The 16,773-nt window shown below is 49.6% G+C and overlaps 1 protein-coding gene across 2 annotated transcripts in view; it reads right to left on the minus strand.

Moving 5' to 3' along the window:
* Window positions 1-16,773, minus strand: part of MINDY4 (MINDY lysine 48 deubiquitinase 4) — a 101,740-nt gene that overhangs the window by 69,634 nt on the left and 15,333 nt on the right. For both annotated transcript variants that reach the window (XM_046019945.1, XM_046019946.1), the window contains exon 5: window positions 14,930-15,357. In XM_046019945.1, coding sequence (XP_045875901.1) covers window positions 14,930-15,357 — 428 coding nt within the window. The remainder of the gene's footprint in view (window positions 1-14,929; window positions 15,358-16,773) is intronic.

Here is a 16,773-nt window from a genome sequence, read left to right on the forward strand (position 1 = left end):
CTGTCCCCAGTGGGGTGGGCGTGCAGGGGCCAACAGATGGCAGCCCCTTCGGGATTGTGTGGGCGAGAAATGGCCCCAGCAATGTAGCCAACAGGAAGAGCTTTGACCAAAGGTATCTAAAGCTTTTTCCAGAACAAATATAAAAACCATGTGAAGCGGCTGGACCCACGTCAGGCAGTCTCCTGTTGGAAATGTCACGTTGAGCCTCACGATGTGGGTGTAATCAAAGGATTGGAGGTTCCAAGAAAACATCCAGAGGGTTGGCAGGGGGAAGACAGAGCCGGCTTGTATTGCCAGGTTGGGGGTGTACGGATTCCTGTCCGAGTAGTATGAGAAGGGGAGGGTGGATCTGGGGAGACGGGAGGAATCACCACCAGGACAACAGTGGAACAGTCTGCTTTCTGGGCATCTGGACCGTAACCATGAACTACTGTTTCTGTCATAGCCACTGGGAGGTTCCTTGGAAGTCAAAGAGCTTGAGGAGGCCCACAGGTGACAGGGAAGGGGCCACCACACCACTCACCAGCCATGCCGGGGTGCTCCCTAGCTGCTTCTCGGGCTGGCCTTGTGTTTTATATTACCACCTCCCCCAGATGCCAACCCTAGTGGCACACTATGACCTGTTACACTTCTTCAGGATCTTTACTGAGAGACAAACGACAGATTCTAGTGACTATGCATTTTTCCTATTTTTCCTATGTGCATTTTCCATTTTTATTCTGAAACATATTGATCCACAGGAAAACTGAAGTAACACAATGAACATCAGTAGACCATTCACTTAATAGAGACAAATTAACATTCACGATATTTGCTTTTCCCCCCTCCCTCTCTCCCTTCCTCCTCCCTCTAAACACATGCATATACACAGAAACACACATGATTTTTTTTTTCTGCTGAACCATCTGAAAGTAAGTTGAAGATATTTGAATGTCATCCCTAAAGAGTCCAGCCTGAATCTCCTAAGAACAAGAACAGTCTCCTACAAAACGCATGGGGTTTATTTGCATGAGGACACTTTTTCAAACAAGGATCCTTGTTTAGGCTCTCCCACATCCCAGCATCTGCTAAGTGTACCTTGGAGTTATTTTCTTTAAAAAGATGGATAAATCCATCATAATGTCTTTATTAAGTGGGCCAGCACTGCTTTTGGTTTTTTACCTAACATGGATACTTTCGATTTCTTTTTTCTTCTTTTAAAATACTCCCAGGAGCATAGTGGGTCTTAAAGGATGACTGGACATCCATATCTATGCTAGAAAGTGACCTGGGATTCGTCAGGAAGCTGGGAGGGGGTTCGGGGTGTGGGAGAGACTCTGGGTTGTAGAACCCAGATAGGATTTCCTTGACTTCTGTGGGCACTGGTTCCTAGCCACTTGTCAAAATGCCCTCCTAAGTTCAGCCACCCTCTATAGAGTAGCTTCTGGAACATGAGTGCTCAGTACGCCATTGCTCCATGAGGAGATGAACATGAAGTTATGAAGGGGATTGTAAGCCCTGAAAAAGAGCCTCCAGTCTCAGAGGATAGCAGAGAACATGGTCATGGTTTCCATTCAGAGACTTTTCCAGCTGGTTGATTTTTTCCCCCCTTCATTCAAAGGAAACTTTATCTGAAGGCAGGAAAGCTGAACGAAGTGACACTGAGACCAAAGGAAGCACCACTGTCAGTGAGAGGAATCCTCCTCTCATGGACTTCCCACTTCTCTTTCCTCCTTCACAGAATCAAACGAAGCCCCAGGGCCCCGTACAGAAGCCTCTACATGGAGGACCACAGCCACAGGGACCCAGCTAAGGGCAGCTTACCATGCCCCGCACTGTCCACACGTGGCCTAGCAAGAACTTCTAGAAAAGAAAAAGGCAGAAGCGCACATCTATGTCAACCTTCAGAGCTTTCAAATGAAGGCCCAGCCTCATCTTGGCCTTCAGTGCAAAGGAGAAGAAATGTCTTAATGAAGACAAATTTAATCCACAATGCTCCTGAAGACCTACTATGTGTCTGGCCCCATGAGAGACACGGGTCCTGAGGCACAGGAACTAGGCCATGCTCTTGTCTTCACTGCCTCTGGCTGTGGCCCGTAAAACAGATCTAAACATTTCTCTCTGACAATCACAATCCCCCATAATCCAGCCCTAATCTTACTTTTCCATCCTTCTCTTACAAAATTTCCATTTACTCAGGAATACATACATCCCCTTAAGAAACAGGGTGTTTTTGAATAACCAAATAGTAGAAAAGAAAGCTAGTATTTACAACTACTGTGAGCTAAATATTTTATATACATTATTTCTTCTGTTCCACAAAACAAAGCCATAAAGACGAGTATATCATCCCATTTCTTAGACAAAGAAACTAAGCCAACAAAGAGATGAACAAAAGCATTGTGCCCAAGGTCACTCTGTTAGTAAGTGAAAAATCTCTCCGATTCTAAATCTCAGGTTCTTTCAGGCTCACCATCCTGAGAGTCGTTAAATGTGTTAAAGATGGGGAGCCATGTTTTGAGGTCTCAGAAGTCAGTAAAATGCCATGTTTTCCAAATGGCAGTAGTCCTCAATAACTTAACAAATCTATATGTAATTGGAAGAAACGTCAAATAACCCAAAAACTCTCCTGAGCAGAATCGGCTCTTTCACTCGGGATTGAAAATCTCCTTTGAGAACTTGCAATGCCCCAGGCCCATCATCCCAACATCAGTTACCATTACGGAGCATGGCAGAAAATGAATCTTGACACTGTCCACGCAGCCCTTCCCAGACCCCACCCAAGCACACACTTCCTGCCTCTCAGAGTCTCTGTGAATGGCCAGTTTCTCCTCTGCTGTTGGCGCCTGGCCCTGGGCTTACAAACATGCTCACATCTCTCCCGTCCTGGAAAAAGGACCCTGATCCCTAATGACACACCCCCTCACCCCTGCCCCGGCCTTTTAAAAAATTAACATATAATGTTTTATTTGCCCCAGGGGTACAGGTCTGTGAATCATCAGGCTTACACGTTTCACAGCACTCACCATAGCACATACCCTTCCCAACATCCATAACTCAGCCACCCTATCCCAGCCCCCCAACCCCCAACAACCCTCAGTTTGTTTCATGACATTAAGAGTCTCTTATGGTTTGTTTCCCTCCCGATCCCATCTTGTTTCATTTTTTCCTTCCCTACCCCCCAAACCCCTGCCCTGCCTCTCAAATTCCTCATATCAGAGAGATCAAATGATAATTGTCTTTCTCTGATTCACTTATTTCGCTCAGCATAATATCATCTAGTTCCATCCACGTTGTTGCAAATGGCAAGATTTCATTTCTTTTGATGGCTGCATAGTATTCCATTGGATATATATACCACATCTTCTTTATCCATTCATCTGTTGATGGACATCTAGGCTCTTTCCATAGTTTGGCTATAACACTCCCCCTTCTTGAGCTGCCACCGTGTCCCTATGCTTCCCTCCCCCCCTCCACACTTTTACAAAGCTCTGTGTTCCCTGTATCTGACCTCACCCACACCATTCCTCACACTGTTGCAGTTGACCTGCTGCCCCCAGTATCCTACTGAAAGAGCTCTCTCCAAAGCTACTTCCGTCACCCAACTTGGTGACCAGCCCAATTTCCCCTAAGGGTCTAAAGCTGTCAAGTTCCTGACCCTCTCTTCTTTCACCTCCCCAGTCCCCCTCCGGCTCTGATCACTGCTTTGCCTTATCACAACAAACACATGGCTCTCCCCTGCAGAATTTGGACCCAGGTGCCTTTATCATACACCCTTGGCGGTCCTCCTCCAAGGACATCAGCTTTTCGTCCCATGCCAGTCCCTCCCAGTCCCCCTCCGGCTCTGATCACTGCTTTGCCTTATCACAACAAACACATGGCTCTCCCCTGCAGAATTTGGACCCAGGTGCCTTTATCATACACCCTTGGCGGTCCTCCTCCAAGGACATCAGCTTTTCGTCCCATGCCAGTCCCTCCCAGACACTTCTCATCCAACATTTCCCAGGATCTGCATTTCTGCCCGCTCTGTGGAAACAAAAGGTCAGCTGGATGTGCCCAGGATCTGACTCCTCGTTGCCTTGCAACCCTGCCAGTGCCTCCCCTTTGGGTCCCCATCACTGTTCCCTGCACGCCCAGCCTCCCAGCCCTCCTCCTATGGGTTCTCTTCCCAGGTGCCCTGCTCCTCGACCCTCTGGCACGGTCAGCTTAGAGCCCACCCCGCCTTCTAGGTCTGGCTCTTGCAACAGGTCCTGCTTAGGCCTGTAGCGCCCCTGGAGTGATCTTCTGAAGCATAGCTCTAACTGATTTTAAAAAACAACTCCCACATAACTGAAAACTCAAGAGACTTTTCTATCTCTCTATTGCTCTGTGAGCCAGCTCTCAAGGCACGGTCTGGTCCTCTAGCCTCTCCTCCTGGTCCTCCACCCATGCCCTGTGTTCTAGCTACACCAACACATCCATCTCTTTGCCTTTGTTCACTCTGTCCCCTCAGCTTGGGATGGGTCTTCTCCCTGAACTGCCAGACCAAAGTTCTAAGTCCTCACCAATGTCAGCATCCCAACACCACTTCTTCCCGAGACAGGTGCCTAAAGACAGTTGTTAGGACTGAGGCTCCTACAGCCAGACTGTCTGCATGAACTCAGACTGGTCAGTCACTCTGTGCCTCAGTTTCCCCACCTATTAAATGAAGCCAATAACTCTCCCAGTGTGGCTGTCAGGATTAAATAAGGTAACACATCTAAGGCTCTTGCCACGGGGCTTGTCAAATGTGAGTACTCACTAAATATCAAGAGCTTAGTTATCCCTAAAACAATCCACACCTTAGCTCCATGGCTTTCTGCCCTTGCCCCCTTGTCACTTGCCTTTTTTAATCCTGTAGGACAGTCATTTGCATGGATGTCTCAGCTTCTGTGGGGCAGGAACCTATCCATCACCTCTCTCGCCAACACTATCTGAGCAAGCAAGGCACACTTCGTAAATGCTTTGTTGAATAAAATTAAATAACACGTATTTAGATTGAGATCAAAAACTGTTTACTCTATTAGGAAAAGGCTCCACTTCTGAGGGTCCCAAGGTTACAAAAGTGGCCTCAACAGGAAATGGAAGGAATCCTATGGCTTTAGTAACTTCTTGTGGAATGAGCAGAGAAAACAAAGTAGAATTTTCTGGAATGAGGCACACACATGGAACCAGCTATACAGGAAACTGCTCTGGCAGGTCATCTTTGTGATTTGAAGACCTCTGACCAAAACGCCCCTGACAGAACTCAGGATCAAAGACCATCTTTCTTCGGTAGAGGCACCAGCCCCAGTGAGTCACAGCAGTGTTCCATCCCATGGCCGCTGTTTGGGAAAACCAGCTGGGGGGTCATGAGGGAAGGTCCACTTCATCAGAACAGAACGGCGTTCTGTCCCGGGCTCCCTGGAAGTCAGCCTATCAGAGTTCTACTCAAGGTGCTAAGAAGGATGCCCAGCTTTTTCCTAAATCACAGTGTCTTCCCAATCTTCAGGGAAAGCCGTGAGCTTAGGCTCTTTTCTCCAAAAGCCCCCACATGTGCACATCATCCAAAACTGGCCACAAATGCAATAGGACCCAAGACAGCCTCCAGAAACAAAGGGCTGAGGAAAAGTAAAAGAGCTGCTTTAGCTCTGAGGAATGAGACTTCCCAGAACACCAGCAAGACTATTCTCAAGAAATCTCAAGTTTGGAGGAAAGCGGAGAAGGGAATGAGTATGTCCAGGCACAGAAGTGAGGCCCTTGGCTATTCCCCAAATAGACTCACCCTTCAAGACCCAGCCCAGGAGCATCCCCTCCTCTAAGACCCTGTTGCATCTGAATGGGCACCATCCATCCAGCCTGGGACAGACGTTGCCTGGTACTTGCAGGTCTTTTTCTGTCTGCAAGATCGCTCATCCCACTCTTACTCACGTTCCTTGAGTGAAGGGAAGACCTCACTCTTCACTTCTTCCTCCTCAAGGCAAAGCCAATAATTCAGCTCCATCCAGTAAGTGTGGAACAATTCTGAGCAAAGTTGAGGGAGGACAGACCACAGAGAACTCACCACCATACTCAGGTAGCTGACAGTCCAGCAGGAGAAACAAGGTGACCTGTCAGCTCTCTGCAATGTGGCATGCACTGTGAGAAGTATGAGAAGGGGGTCATGTCCAGGGCTCGGAACAGGGAAGAGATCTGAAGAAGCTTCCTAAATAAGGGAGCACTCAAAATGACTTAAATGTAGGACCTCACAGTTGTAATGGGTGGGGTTGGTGGGTTGGTGCTTTGGTTAGGTAGATGGTTGGTTAAATGAACGTATGAATGAATACCAACAAATGAACTTGAGAATAAATTTTTGAATTGTTCCAACTCTGCTTAAAATTATCAGTTTAAGTTTTATGACACTGCCCCAAGCAGATCAGCATAATTTTTTCCCTTCCTTTGTCTTTGCTATGTGCAGTCTCCCAGTGGCTCAATGTTTATTGCCAGATCTAAGGATAGTGGCTCAATGTTATTGCCAGATCTAAGGGTATGGAAAAACAAGGAAGGAAGGAAGGAAGGCAGAAAGGGAGGAAGGAAGGACAGGATGATAGAAGGAAGGGAAGAAGCAAGGAAGGGAGGGAAGGAGACAGCAGAGAGAAATATGGAGGAAGGGAGGGAGGGAGGAAGCCCACTCCAGTCCTCAAGGACTTCATGGAAGCAAAAGGTGAGTTATCAGGTCACTATGCTACACTGAGGGTTATCCATGATCCTGAGCAGAAGAGAAGCATGTAGACTCTATAGAAGAGGCCAGGATTAGGGTGAGCCAGGCGTGGCACCTGGGTTACAAAATGTAAGAAGGCACCCACTCCCAGGCTCATGCAGGTGTCCACACTGCAGATGGGCCCCCAAGCTGAGAACACATGCTCCTTAAATTCCACACTCTAAATGACTCGCTTACTTCACTCTCATCATGGCCCTGTTGCTGACCTCTAGACAGGCCTCTCTCTGCAGTTCTGGTAGGCAGGGTCTAGTGAGCTAACAGGCAGAGCAGCAACAGAATGAGGGGGAAAGCAAGCACCCAGGAAAGAGCGATATCCACATACTTCCTGCTCTGCTGACAGTCGTCTCCCAAAAATTATCCCTGAGCCATAACAGCCTCCTTCCGTCCAGCAGCAGTGGCTTCCCAGTCTGTCTGCCGGGGACGCAGGCCTTGGGCAGAGCTGGTAAGGCCCAGATATGGACAGAACAGGATCTCTGTCACTTTGATGTCCAGAGATGGACAAAATGAGATCTTCCTAGGAGAGGCATGGACGCACTCTCACCTCTTTAGCCACGCTAAGAGGATCTCAAAGGGAATCTGGGTCATGAGAAGTCCCTCTGCCCCGGGAGATGCACCGGACAGAAGAGCCGGGCACTCTGGAGCCGAAGGTACCTAGCAGCTCCAGTTACCACACAGGGTAAGGGCATCTAGCTCCATCCCGTGTGGCTCCAAGGGGCCTGTGACGTGCATGGGAGCAGTGTCTCATGTTTACTCTCCTGCACATGCTGGGAAGAGGCCTGCATTCAGGAGAGAGAACTGGTATTCCAGCATGGACGGGGGACACACACTCAGGGTGGATGGGAAGAGAACCAGCTGAGTACCGGGTAGCCATACCCACTGCAGAAGAGAGGTCCCCGGGGAGTCAGCTATGAAGGGGAAGCTGGACCGGCACGGGAGCCCCAGGCAGGCCACCTGTTCACACGGGGCCGCTGGCACACAGCAAGCCGCTGCGTCGTGTGTATGTTTCAAGAGTCAGCTAATTCTGAACCTTTATAGTCTGACATAATGTCCAAAAAACGTGCAGAGATGAATTAAAATGGAAATTCCACCCATTACTCATCCCATGCGGTGCAGATGTCGTCAGACTCGGGATGCTCGGGTATGGGGAATAGTCAATAAACCACAAATACCACATCCTCGGTTGAGCCCCTGCCAAGCCCCAGATGGCATTATTTATTCCCTATCAGGATGCAGCCAGGCATCTGGGTGCCTGCCGGTCCCCTGCTCAGGATCAGGAGCCTGAGAGGGGCTTGGGGACCCAAGAGGGATCCAGTGCACTCTCCTCAGAGTGCACTGCCCTGGGAGGGGTCTGGTGAGCGACTGCAGAATGCAGTCACCAGCCAGGATCTCTGGAGTCCTGAAGATTCATGAAGATCTGCCGCCACCTACTGTCCATTCTACAAATGCTGAAAACTCTGCCAGCCACCGCCCCACCTCCTGTTAGTCACCAAGTCCCTGAATGGACACAGACACAGGGTCACTGACACTTTGCGGCCATGGTGGTGTCTATGCCGCAGAACAAGGCAGCTAAGTCGCATTCCTCACCCTGTGTTACTGCCTCACCATGAAGTGTTGGCCTGACGCATGGCCTCTGTGAGCCCAAGGCCCCCTTGCCCTGTCAACGACATTCCCTCACCCTTAGCTCGTCTATCCTTGAGAGGGCCACAGTCCAGCATCTAAGCGTGGAGAGCTTCACAGCAGGCCCTAGGCTTCGGAGGCAGGGAGCCCTCTCCCCCTTCTGCATCCCTGGTGGGGAGCTGGACACCAAAGAGGGCTCAAGAGGCTCCTCCCATCTGACCAACACTATGGGACATTAGGAGCCACAGAGCCACAAAGCCAGTGACCGTTCGGCCAGCACTCCTGCCATGGAGGCTGCGGTGTCAGGATGGGAGGGCTGCTGATGTGCCTGAATTGGGACTCGCACTGGCCTCCCCTTCACAGTCTGTCTGCCTGGCCTGCCTCAGCATGGCGTCCTCGGCACCAGAGGAGGTGTCCACAAACAGGCTCCACAGCTTGTCCATCGCAGCAGCAGGGACTGAGCGAGTGCACAAGGAGCCACCTGAATGACGGAGAGGGCGCTGGGGCCCCCCTCAGCTGCCCTTACCTAAGTGTGCCCCCCTCAGCTGCCGTCCATCTGTGTTGGCTACTAATGGCTCGAGGTGGCGTCCATCTCCACAGAGCCACCCTCCCCCAGACTCATCCAGGAGGTGGCACACTGCCCACCCCAGCCCAGGATGAGCAACTCTTGGCCCATGGCTGACATGGGGAAAAAAGCCCTCCTTCCAGCTTAATGGTGGGGCAGCTCTGGGTCGTTTCACCCTCTCATCTCCCTGTGGGATCTGACTAAGGCCCCCTACCCCGGCGGAGACCATCCCCTGCCCTGTCCTGCTTCCCCCACTGCCTTTCTCCTAAGAGCACCCCCAGTAATTCCAAGCAACTGACCCTCCCTCTCAGGCTTGGCTTCTAGGGCACGGGTTCCCCAACCTCAGCCTGGAGCACAACACCTGGCGGACTTGTTAAAACTCACTCCTGTTGGCCCCTGGGTGGCATGGTCAGTTATGCATCTGCCTGCTGGTTTCAGCTCAGGTTGTGATCTCAGAGTCGTGAGATGGAGGCCTGTGCTGGACTCTGAACTCAGCGAGGAGTCTGCTCAAGTTTCTCTTTCCCTTTCCCTCTGCCCCTCCCTGCATGCTCACTCATTCATTCTCTTTCTCTCTCTCTCTCTCTCCCCCCCTAAAATAAATAAATAAATCTTAAAAAACAAAACAAAAAAACCACTGCTGGGTTTCACCCCCAAAGTTCCAAGGCCCCATGGCTCACGCTGCCTGAGGAGACACACATTTGCTCAGGGGCTCTGGCCCCTCGAGACTGCCGAGACTGCCGCTGCGGCCACTGCTGTGGGTTGAATCCTCAAGAGAGGCCGACAATTCCTCTCAGTCTCATGACCATGATGACACACCGTGTTTCCAAAGGAGGCTGGGCAAACAGTAAGTGCCGGAGCTTGTGTGGCCCATGCACACCTGGAACACGGAAGCCGAAGCCACTTCCTCCAGCAAGATCCCCAGTGGGATGGGTTTTGAGCTAATCTGCAGAAAAACCACCACGGCAGTCCTGAGGGATTCTCACAGAAATGACGGGCCAGCGTGCCTCCAGAGACGTCTGTAAGTACCACATGTGAAGTCATCCCCAACCAGACCATCGAGTTTCATAAAGGGCCACGTGGGGAGTCACCAGACTTGGGACACCTAGCTCTGGGTGCTGATAAATACGGAACCCCTCTCCCAGTCCTTAGTCCCACACCTAGGGTTTCCCAAGCACCTGCTCTGGCCTCTGGCATGTGGGTGATGGCAAGGTCTGTAAAGGGGCAGAGGAAGGACCTGCCCGTGACATGGAGCAAAGGCAGGAAGCAGAGCGAGGCAAGGGCTGCCGCTCCTCCCAGGTCAGGGCCAGAGATCCAGCACTTCCAACTGATCATCACAGAAACCCCACAGGGGCAGCCCTGATGAGCCAGGGATGAATGACAAATGGATCCAAACAGCCACAACCCCCCATCGGGGAGCCCAGACAACAAGATTCCCAAGGATCTTCTGAGATCAAAGGACACAGGAAAGAAACAAAGATCAAAGCAAGAGCTTGTCCCCTGGGCAACTGAGTCAGACCCAAGGAGCCGAGAGGCACAGCTATTCATGCCCCCCTGACATCTCAGCAGGTCAGATGGAGAGACTGCCCCCTCTAACACAGGACACATGCTGCCCACTCCTGCCCCAGCCTGGGCCCCAGCTGGGACTTCCGGGGCCTTCCCTGAGCCTGATGTTGCAAGGCCCAGAGACAGCTCCACATGGCACCTTCCCTCTGCTCCATAAGGCCTGAGTGATGGGACAATGCTGCATATACAAGCCTGCTCAGCTATCGCCTCACCATCTTTTGTCAAGCTTTAAAATGACAACATAGGCACACGTCTCCCTCACCTTGAAGATCAGACCCGCCCAGGATCTGATACACACTAGGACTCACACCCCCATTTACTGAACTGAATGACATAAATGGGGAGGGGGTGTGGGTGGGCAGGACTGATGGAGGGAGGCTGGGAAGGGCAGGGAGGTGACTCTGGCCTGATTTTAAATCAAAGGTGTCCTACAATTATGTAGGACGTGCACTGCACAAAGACGCCCGGGCGAGGGGACAAGAGGCAGCGGAAATTCAACCCATATTCCATCCACCAAACTATGAGCCCTGGGACGTGCTTCCACCTAGAACCTTGACAGTTTCCTTAAACTCTCTGGCCTCAGTTTCCTCGTCTGTAACACAGGGATAATAAATGCTGGGAGGAGGCTCATTCTCAACTCCCAGGGTCTTCTGGGAGCTTGGAGGGAGCTCTGCTAGTCCACCCTCCTGCAGGCCTTGACTCTCCTCCCCGCTGTGTACTGCACCCAACGGCAGGAAGTGGGACTTATCTGATTGGTTAATTTGGGAAAGAAAAAAAGAAAGGGGGACATGAAGCTCAGCTACACCCTATTATTCTTGAGAGGGAGCTGCTTTGCCGGGGATGGGGGGACAGCCCCTCCCACCATGTAGCCTTGTGAGCTGATCTGCCCTAGGCCTGACATGAGGAGAGGAAGTCTGTGGAGCTCCAGGCCCACTGGGCCTCATGATCATGATTTGCTGTGTCTTCTCTCTTCTCCTTATTGATCACAGAAATGATGTGTGTGTTACTCCAGCCTAACTCATACCATTTGTTTTCCTTGTCAGCTTGTTCAGAATTCAGAAGAAGAATAGTTTTTAGCGAGAACACCAAAGAAAGGAAAACCATGAATAATATTCATGCTGATGGATTATAAAGAGCCAATGGGACAACATACACCAGGACTTAGCATAGTGCCCAGCAAACAGAAAGCAGGTGGTGGGCGAATGCAAAGCCCCCAAAATGTTTGTTGAGTGATCAGGATAAGGGTCAACACTATTAAACATGTGTTAAACACCCCTAATTACACTTTGCCTGGTATTGGGGGGAGGGGCTGTGAATGCACTTTTACCTGCTTCCTGTAAGACAAAGTTCGTACCATTTTTCAAGGGTTTAATAACTGGTCCAAGGCCACAGTGGTTCTAAGGGGCAGAATGGGTTTGCCAGGCCAGCTCATCAGACTAGAGCCCAGGTTCCATACCTCCTAAGAGGCTGTAAACAGTAGGTACTCAATAAATAGCTGGCGACTGAAGCAGAAGGCCCAGAATGACTCTGGAAGTGAAAATCCTAGGCCAGCAAAATGCACAAGCTTGAAGGAAACCTGGAAATCAACTACCCAGTGGCCACGTTTTACAGTCAGGGACAATGAGGTCCCAAAACAAATGACTAGCCCAGGGCAAAGTGAGGACTAGAACCGGGCCTCCTGATACTCCAGCCACTCCCCTTGCTCCCCAGCCCACCATCTTCCCTCGATCACCACGGCCTGAGAGTGCTCCTAACCCATTATGTCTGAGGCACTATTCCCTCTCCAGCCCACACAGGTTCTGGCATACGAGGGCAAAACAACAGCAAACAGATTTTAACTCAGTGTGAGGAAGAATTTTCTAGCAGTCAGAACTATGCAAAACTGCTGTGGGAAGTGGGGAGATCCCCATTGTTGGAGGTGTTCAAGCAGATGCCAGTCACCATCTAAAGACTGTGGAAAGGATTTCTATTCAGGGACAGAGGTGAAACCATTCATTCATGTATTCACCAGACTCTGGAGCTCACTGTCCAGGTTCACACCCCTGCTCTGCCTCTTACTATGTGTATAAATAATACGTGGGCAAGTAAAGCAACTTCTCTGAGTTTCTTCAACTGTAAAATGGGAATTTGAGTGGCATATACCTCACACGACTTTATGAGAAGTAAAAGAGTGAACCTACTTAAAACACTTAGAAGAGTATTTTGCACAAAATAGATTAGTATCAGAAGTTTACTGACCTTGTTAATGCTGTTGGTAGTAGGAGTAATAGTATTAAACAAATATTCATTAAATGCCCTCTATGTACCAAATACTAGTCTAGGAGCAGGGAATAAAAAGGTCCCTGCTCTCAGGAAATTTCTTATCTATTGTGAGGGAGACAAATAATGGATAAGTAAGCAAAATAATTTCACGTGGTGATAGGTGCTGTGAGGACCACCAAACAGGCTGGAGATGTGGGGCTGGAGGCGAAGTTGGTCAAAGAAAACCACTCTGAGTCCAAAACTCCTGAGTGACAAGAAAGACAGTCACGGGATGATGTGGAAGCCAGGCCCTTACGGCAAGGGAACAAGCCAGGTCTCCCTTGTGGGAATAAGCTACACGTGCTGGGGAGCAGGAAAGAGGCCTGTAGAAAGAATAAAGATCTATAAGGATCTACATCAATGCTAAAACAAAGGAAAAGAACGGGGGCTGGCCCTACCAAGATACTAAGCTACGAGTACAAAGCCAGAGTAATAAAACCTGTGGTTATGTGGTTTTAGTTCTTAAAAAAGGACAGATGACAATAAACACAACAGAGAGCTCAAAGACAGACCCATGTTGAAATGGGAACTCAGGAAAGAATAAAGGAGGCTTCATAAATCACTGGGGTAAAGAAAAGACTGTAGACAGTGCTGGGAAAACCATCTTACCCTATGAAGGAAAACAGACGCGGATCTTTTCATCCTCACAAATGCAAAAGGAAAATGTAAATGCAGTAATTATCCCCACTAAAAGAAAAATTATCTGATAGGATTAAAAATTCCAAATTTATGAAGCATATAAGAGATAAGTTTTAAACATATACTGGACCATAAAGAAATCTAAACAAATATCAAAAGGTTGAAATCATAAAGAGTGTGTGATGGCTAAAAGGAAAACAAGCCAGGACTCAAAAGCAGAAACAAGAAAAACACAGGTCTAAATAACCTGCGCAGCAAAAGAAGAAATCACAACAGGGCTTAGAAAATATTTGAATTAAATCGTATGAATGTGTGACATACGAACGCATGGGATACAAACAAAGCATTGCTCAGAAGGAAATCTCTGGCCATAAGAGGGATTACAAAAAAAGACTGAGGGGAGGTGGGGGCGGGGGCAGGAGAAATGGGTGAACTGGGTTGTGTGTGTGTGTGTGTGTGTGTGTGTGTGTGTGTGTGTTTTCAGTTTGAATAAATTATAATTTTCTTAAAAAGACGGAAGGATCCTGGAAACCCCGCAGGATTTTGGCTGGAACCCTAAAGTAAAAGGCTACAGGATGGTTAGAAGTAAAATCATGGAAAAAGACATCCCATAGATACACTATAATCAAAGGAAGGCTGGGGTCACTCTACCTAAATAGACACAAAGGCGGTAAGCATTACTAGCGATAAAGAGAGGCTGCATAACGATAAAAAAGTCTATCCTTCCCAAAGAGATAAAACTTCTGCATGTATGTGCATCAGATGGCGTAGCCATGAGATGTGTTCGGCAGAGTAGGCCCAGCTCCCTAACGTCACAAAGGGAGTTCATGGACTCTTATCTACTTAGCCTGCGGTGTACCACCGCTGCCCAAGTGCCCAACTCTTCAAAAGATAGAGAAAAGGCGTGCCCTGCTAGCGTATGCCAGACACCACAAGCTCACAAGGCTGTGGCAAGAAAGGAAATTTGCCAGCCAATCTCCTTCATGAATTTAGAGACCATTGTATTTACATACAAACCCTTACATAAAAATATGAATAAATGGAATCAAACAATATATAAAAAGATAATATATTATACCCAAGTAAGATTTACTCCAGGAAAGTAAGGTTGGTTTACCATTGAAAAATCAATCAATATAGGAATCATCAAGATCTATTGTGAAAGCACAGAAGAAGGATGGGGGAAGAAGAAGAAGAAGGGAGGGGGAATGCCCCAGAAGAGATTTGTGGGCACTGATGCGTCACCCCATCTGGGGTGGGGCCCCCCAGAGGATAAGCCTCTCCCACCACATCGGCCTGGCCACGTTGCTGCAGGCCAGTCTGGGAACCATCTGCTAAAACCTTCTTGCCTTTAGGAAACCTTCCCTAAAGCTTCCTGTGTGGGTTCGCTCTGGGCTACAGGCTCCCTGGTGGAGGGACCACACCCACCTTCTCTACTTCACAGGCTTGTTCTGAGAGGCTGAGGAACCGCCAGGGATAAGGCCATCACCCCAGCACAGTGTGCTCACCTGAGGGGCAGGGGCTGGCTCCCCTGCCTGGTGAATGTTCTTTCCAGCCTCTCCTGGGTTGGCCTGGCACTCCCACCTGGCAAGGAGAACTTCAAGGGCATCCCGTCAGCCTCTGGGCCACTGTCCACAGCTGGGCTATCCTCCTTGAGATCTCGCCACCTGCCGCTCCCCCTCCGCAGCAGCCCTTTGCCAGACAAGTGAGGGGGGCTGCTGGGCGTGGTTCTCCACTTTTCTGAGGTCAGCTCACTGAGCGGGCCCAGGGGGCTCCTGGAAATGGAGCCAGCGCTGGAAGCCGGGCCCTCCTGAGCCGTGGGACAGGCTGGGGCACAGGCAGAGAGCTCGGGCACTTTCCGGCTCTCTTCCTCGGAGGCCTGCTTCATGCTGCTCAAGGCCGGGGACCGCCTCAGGGAGCGTCTGTGGAGGGTATCCTGAAAGGGGAGAGCACAAGAGCAGTAAGGATCCCCTTCAAGGGAGGTGGGGAAATACTCCAGCCACTACAAGCATTTGCCCACGGTGCTCCCTCCCCCAGGACGTCATTCTCATACATCCCCAGCTCCTCTAAAAATTCTACCTATGGTCCGGGGAGGTACTCACAGGCTCCCAGCTCTGTAACACTTTCTGGGCTCCACCTGCATGAGCCCGGGAGCACGCTCAGCCCTTCTCCCACACCCCTTACGGAGAGCATGTCCCAGCAGCCAGTGAAGCTGTAGCTCCAGGCTCAGGCCTACCTTCTAATTCCCACACCACCACACAGCCACGTCCCCTGTGCCAAGTTACTAGTTTCTCTGTCCCTCCCTGCCCTCACCTGTAATGTAACCAGCCCACCATCCACTATCTGTAATTCCCGAAACCTCCCAAAACAAGTTTCTTTAGGAATCCTGTGCCGATTTCTTTTTAACTGCCATGAGGTTGTTCACAGTCCTTTCTTAAGTGTGGCTATTCATACCTTAAGTTGCGAAATGATAACATTTTTGCTTACGGGGTGCTACCCCAAACCCAACTGCAGGCATTAGGGGGTATGTGGCTTGTGCACAGGGTTGCCTTTTCTGATAATGAAGAAATTCTGAATCCCAAAACACATTTGGCCCCAAGGTTGGATGAGGGCTTGGGGACCTGTAGCATCTATCTTGCACAAGATGGTGGCCTTAACAGAGAGGCCGGTAGAAGGGACTGGCACAGAGCCAGACCCAACAGGGCAGTCAACCACCCTGATGTACTATGGCCTCTCCCCAGTTCCCGCTCACACAGGGCCTTAACCCCTCCTGCTAAAGGACCAGGAATGGCAGAGGCCAGTCTTCATTCATCTCTGGTGCCTACCGAGCATCCAGCTCAGTGACTTACCCCGAGTAAGTACTCAAGGCTTGCTTAGAGTTTGAAATGAAGGAATTCCAAAGGAGTCAACTGAAATGTCCTCTCTTACTATCAATGATTAACTGATAAAATGGGAACTCAAATTGTTTACCCACCTACGGTTGGGGAATGGAGGTAAAGGGGACAAAAATAGACCTGTGAGGCTTTTCCTGGTTTAAACTTTGGGATCTCTCAGCATTTCCAGAAATAATCCTGAACCAAATGATAAAGCCTGAGCTGGAATAGAAACAGCTAATTCTGTAGTATTCTTGCTTAGTGGAAATTACTAGGCACTACAAACCTCCTAAAGCCACCAGGGCCTCCCCTGCCACACAGTGAAGAAAATATTAGTCACCATTCCCAAGGAGACCCAAACTTCTGGGCCAAATGCAGGGAACCCAGCCTCTTACTCATCCTTTAAAAGGGCAGAGCTGATCTAGTAGAAAAAAAATAAATGATGAAATACCTAGCAAAGCTTGCTTTTTTTTCTCTTG

Source organism: Meles meles, chromosome 10, assembly GCF_922984935.1.
Source record: "Meles meles chromosome 10, mMelMel3.1 paternal haplotype, whole genome shotgun sequence".
In the NCBI taxonomy this organism is placed as follows: domain Eukaryota; kingdom Metazoa; phylum Chordata; class Mammalia; order Carnivora; family Mustelidae; genus Meles; species Meles meles.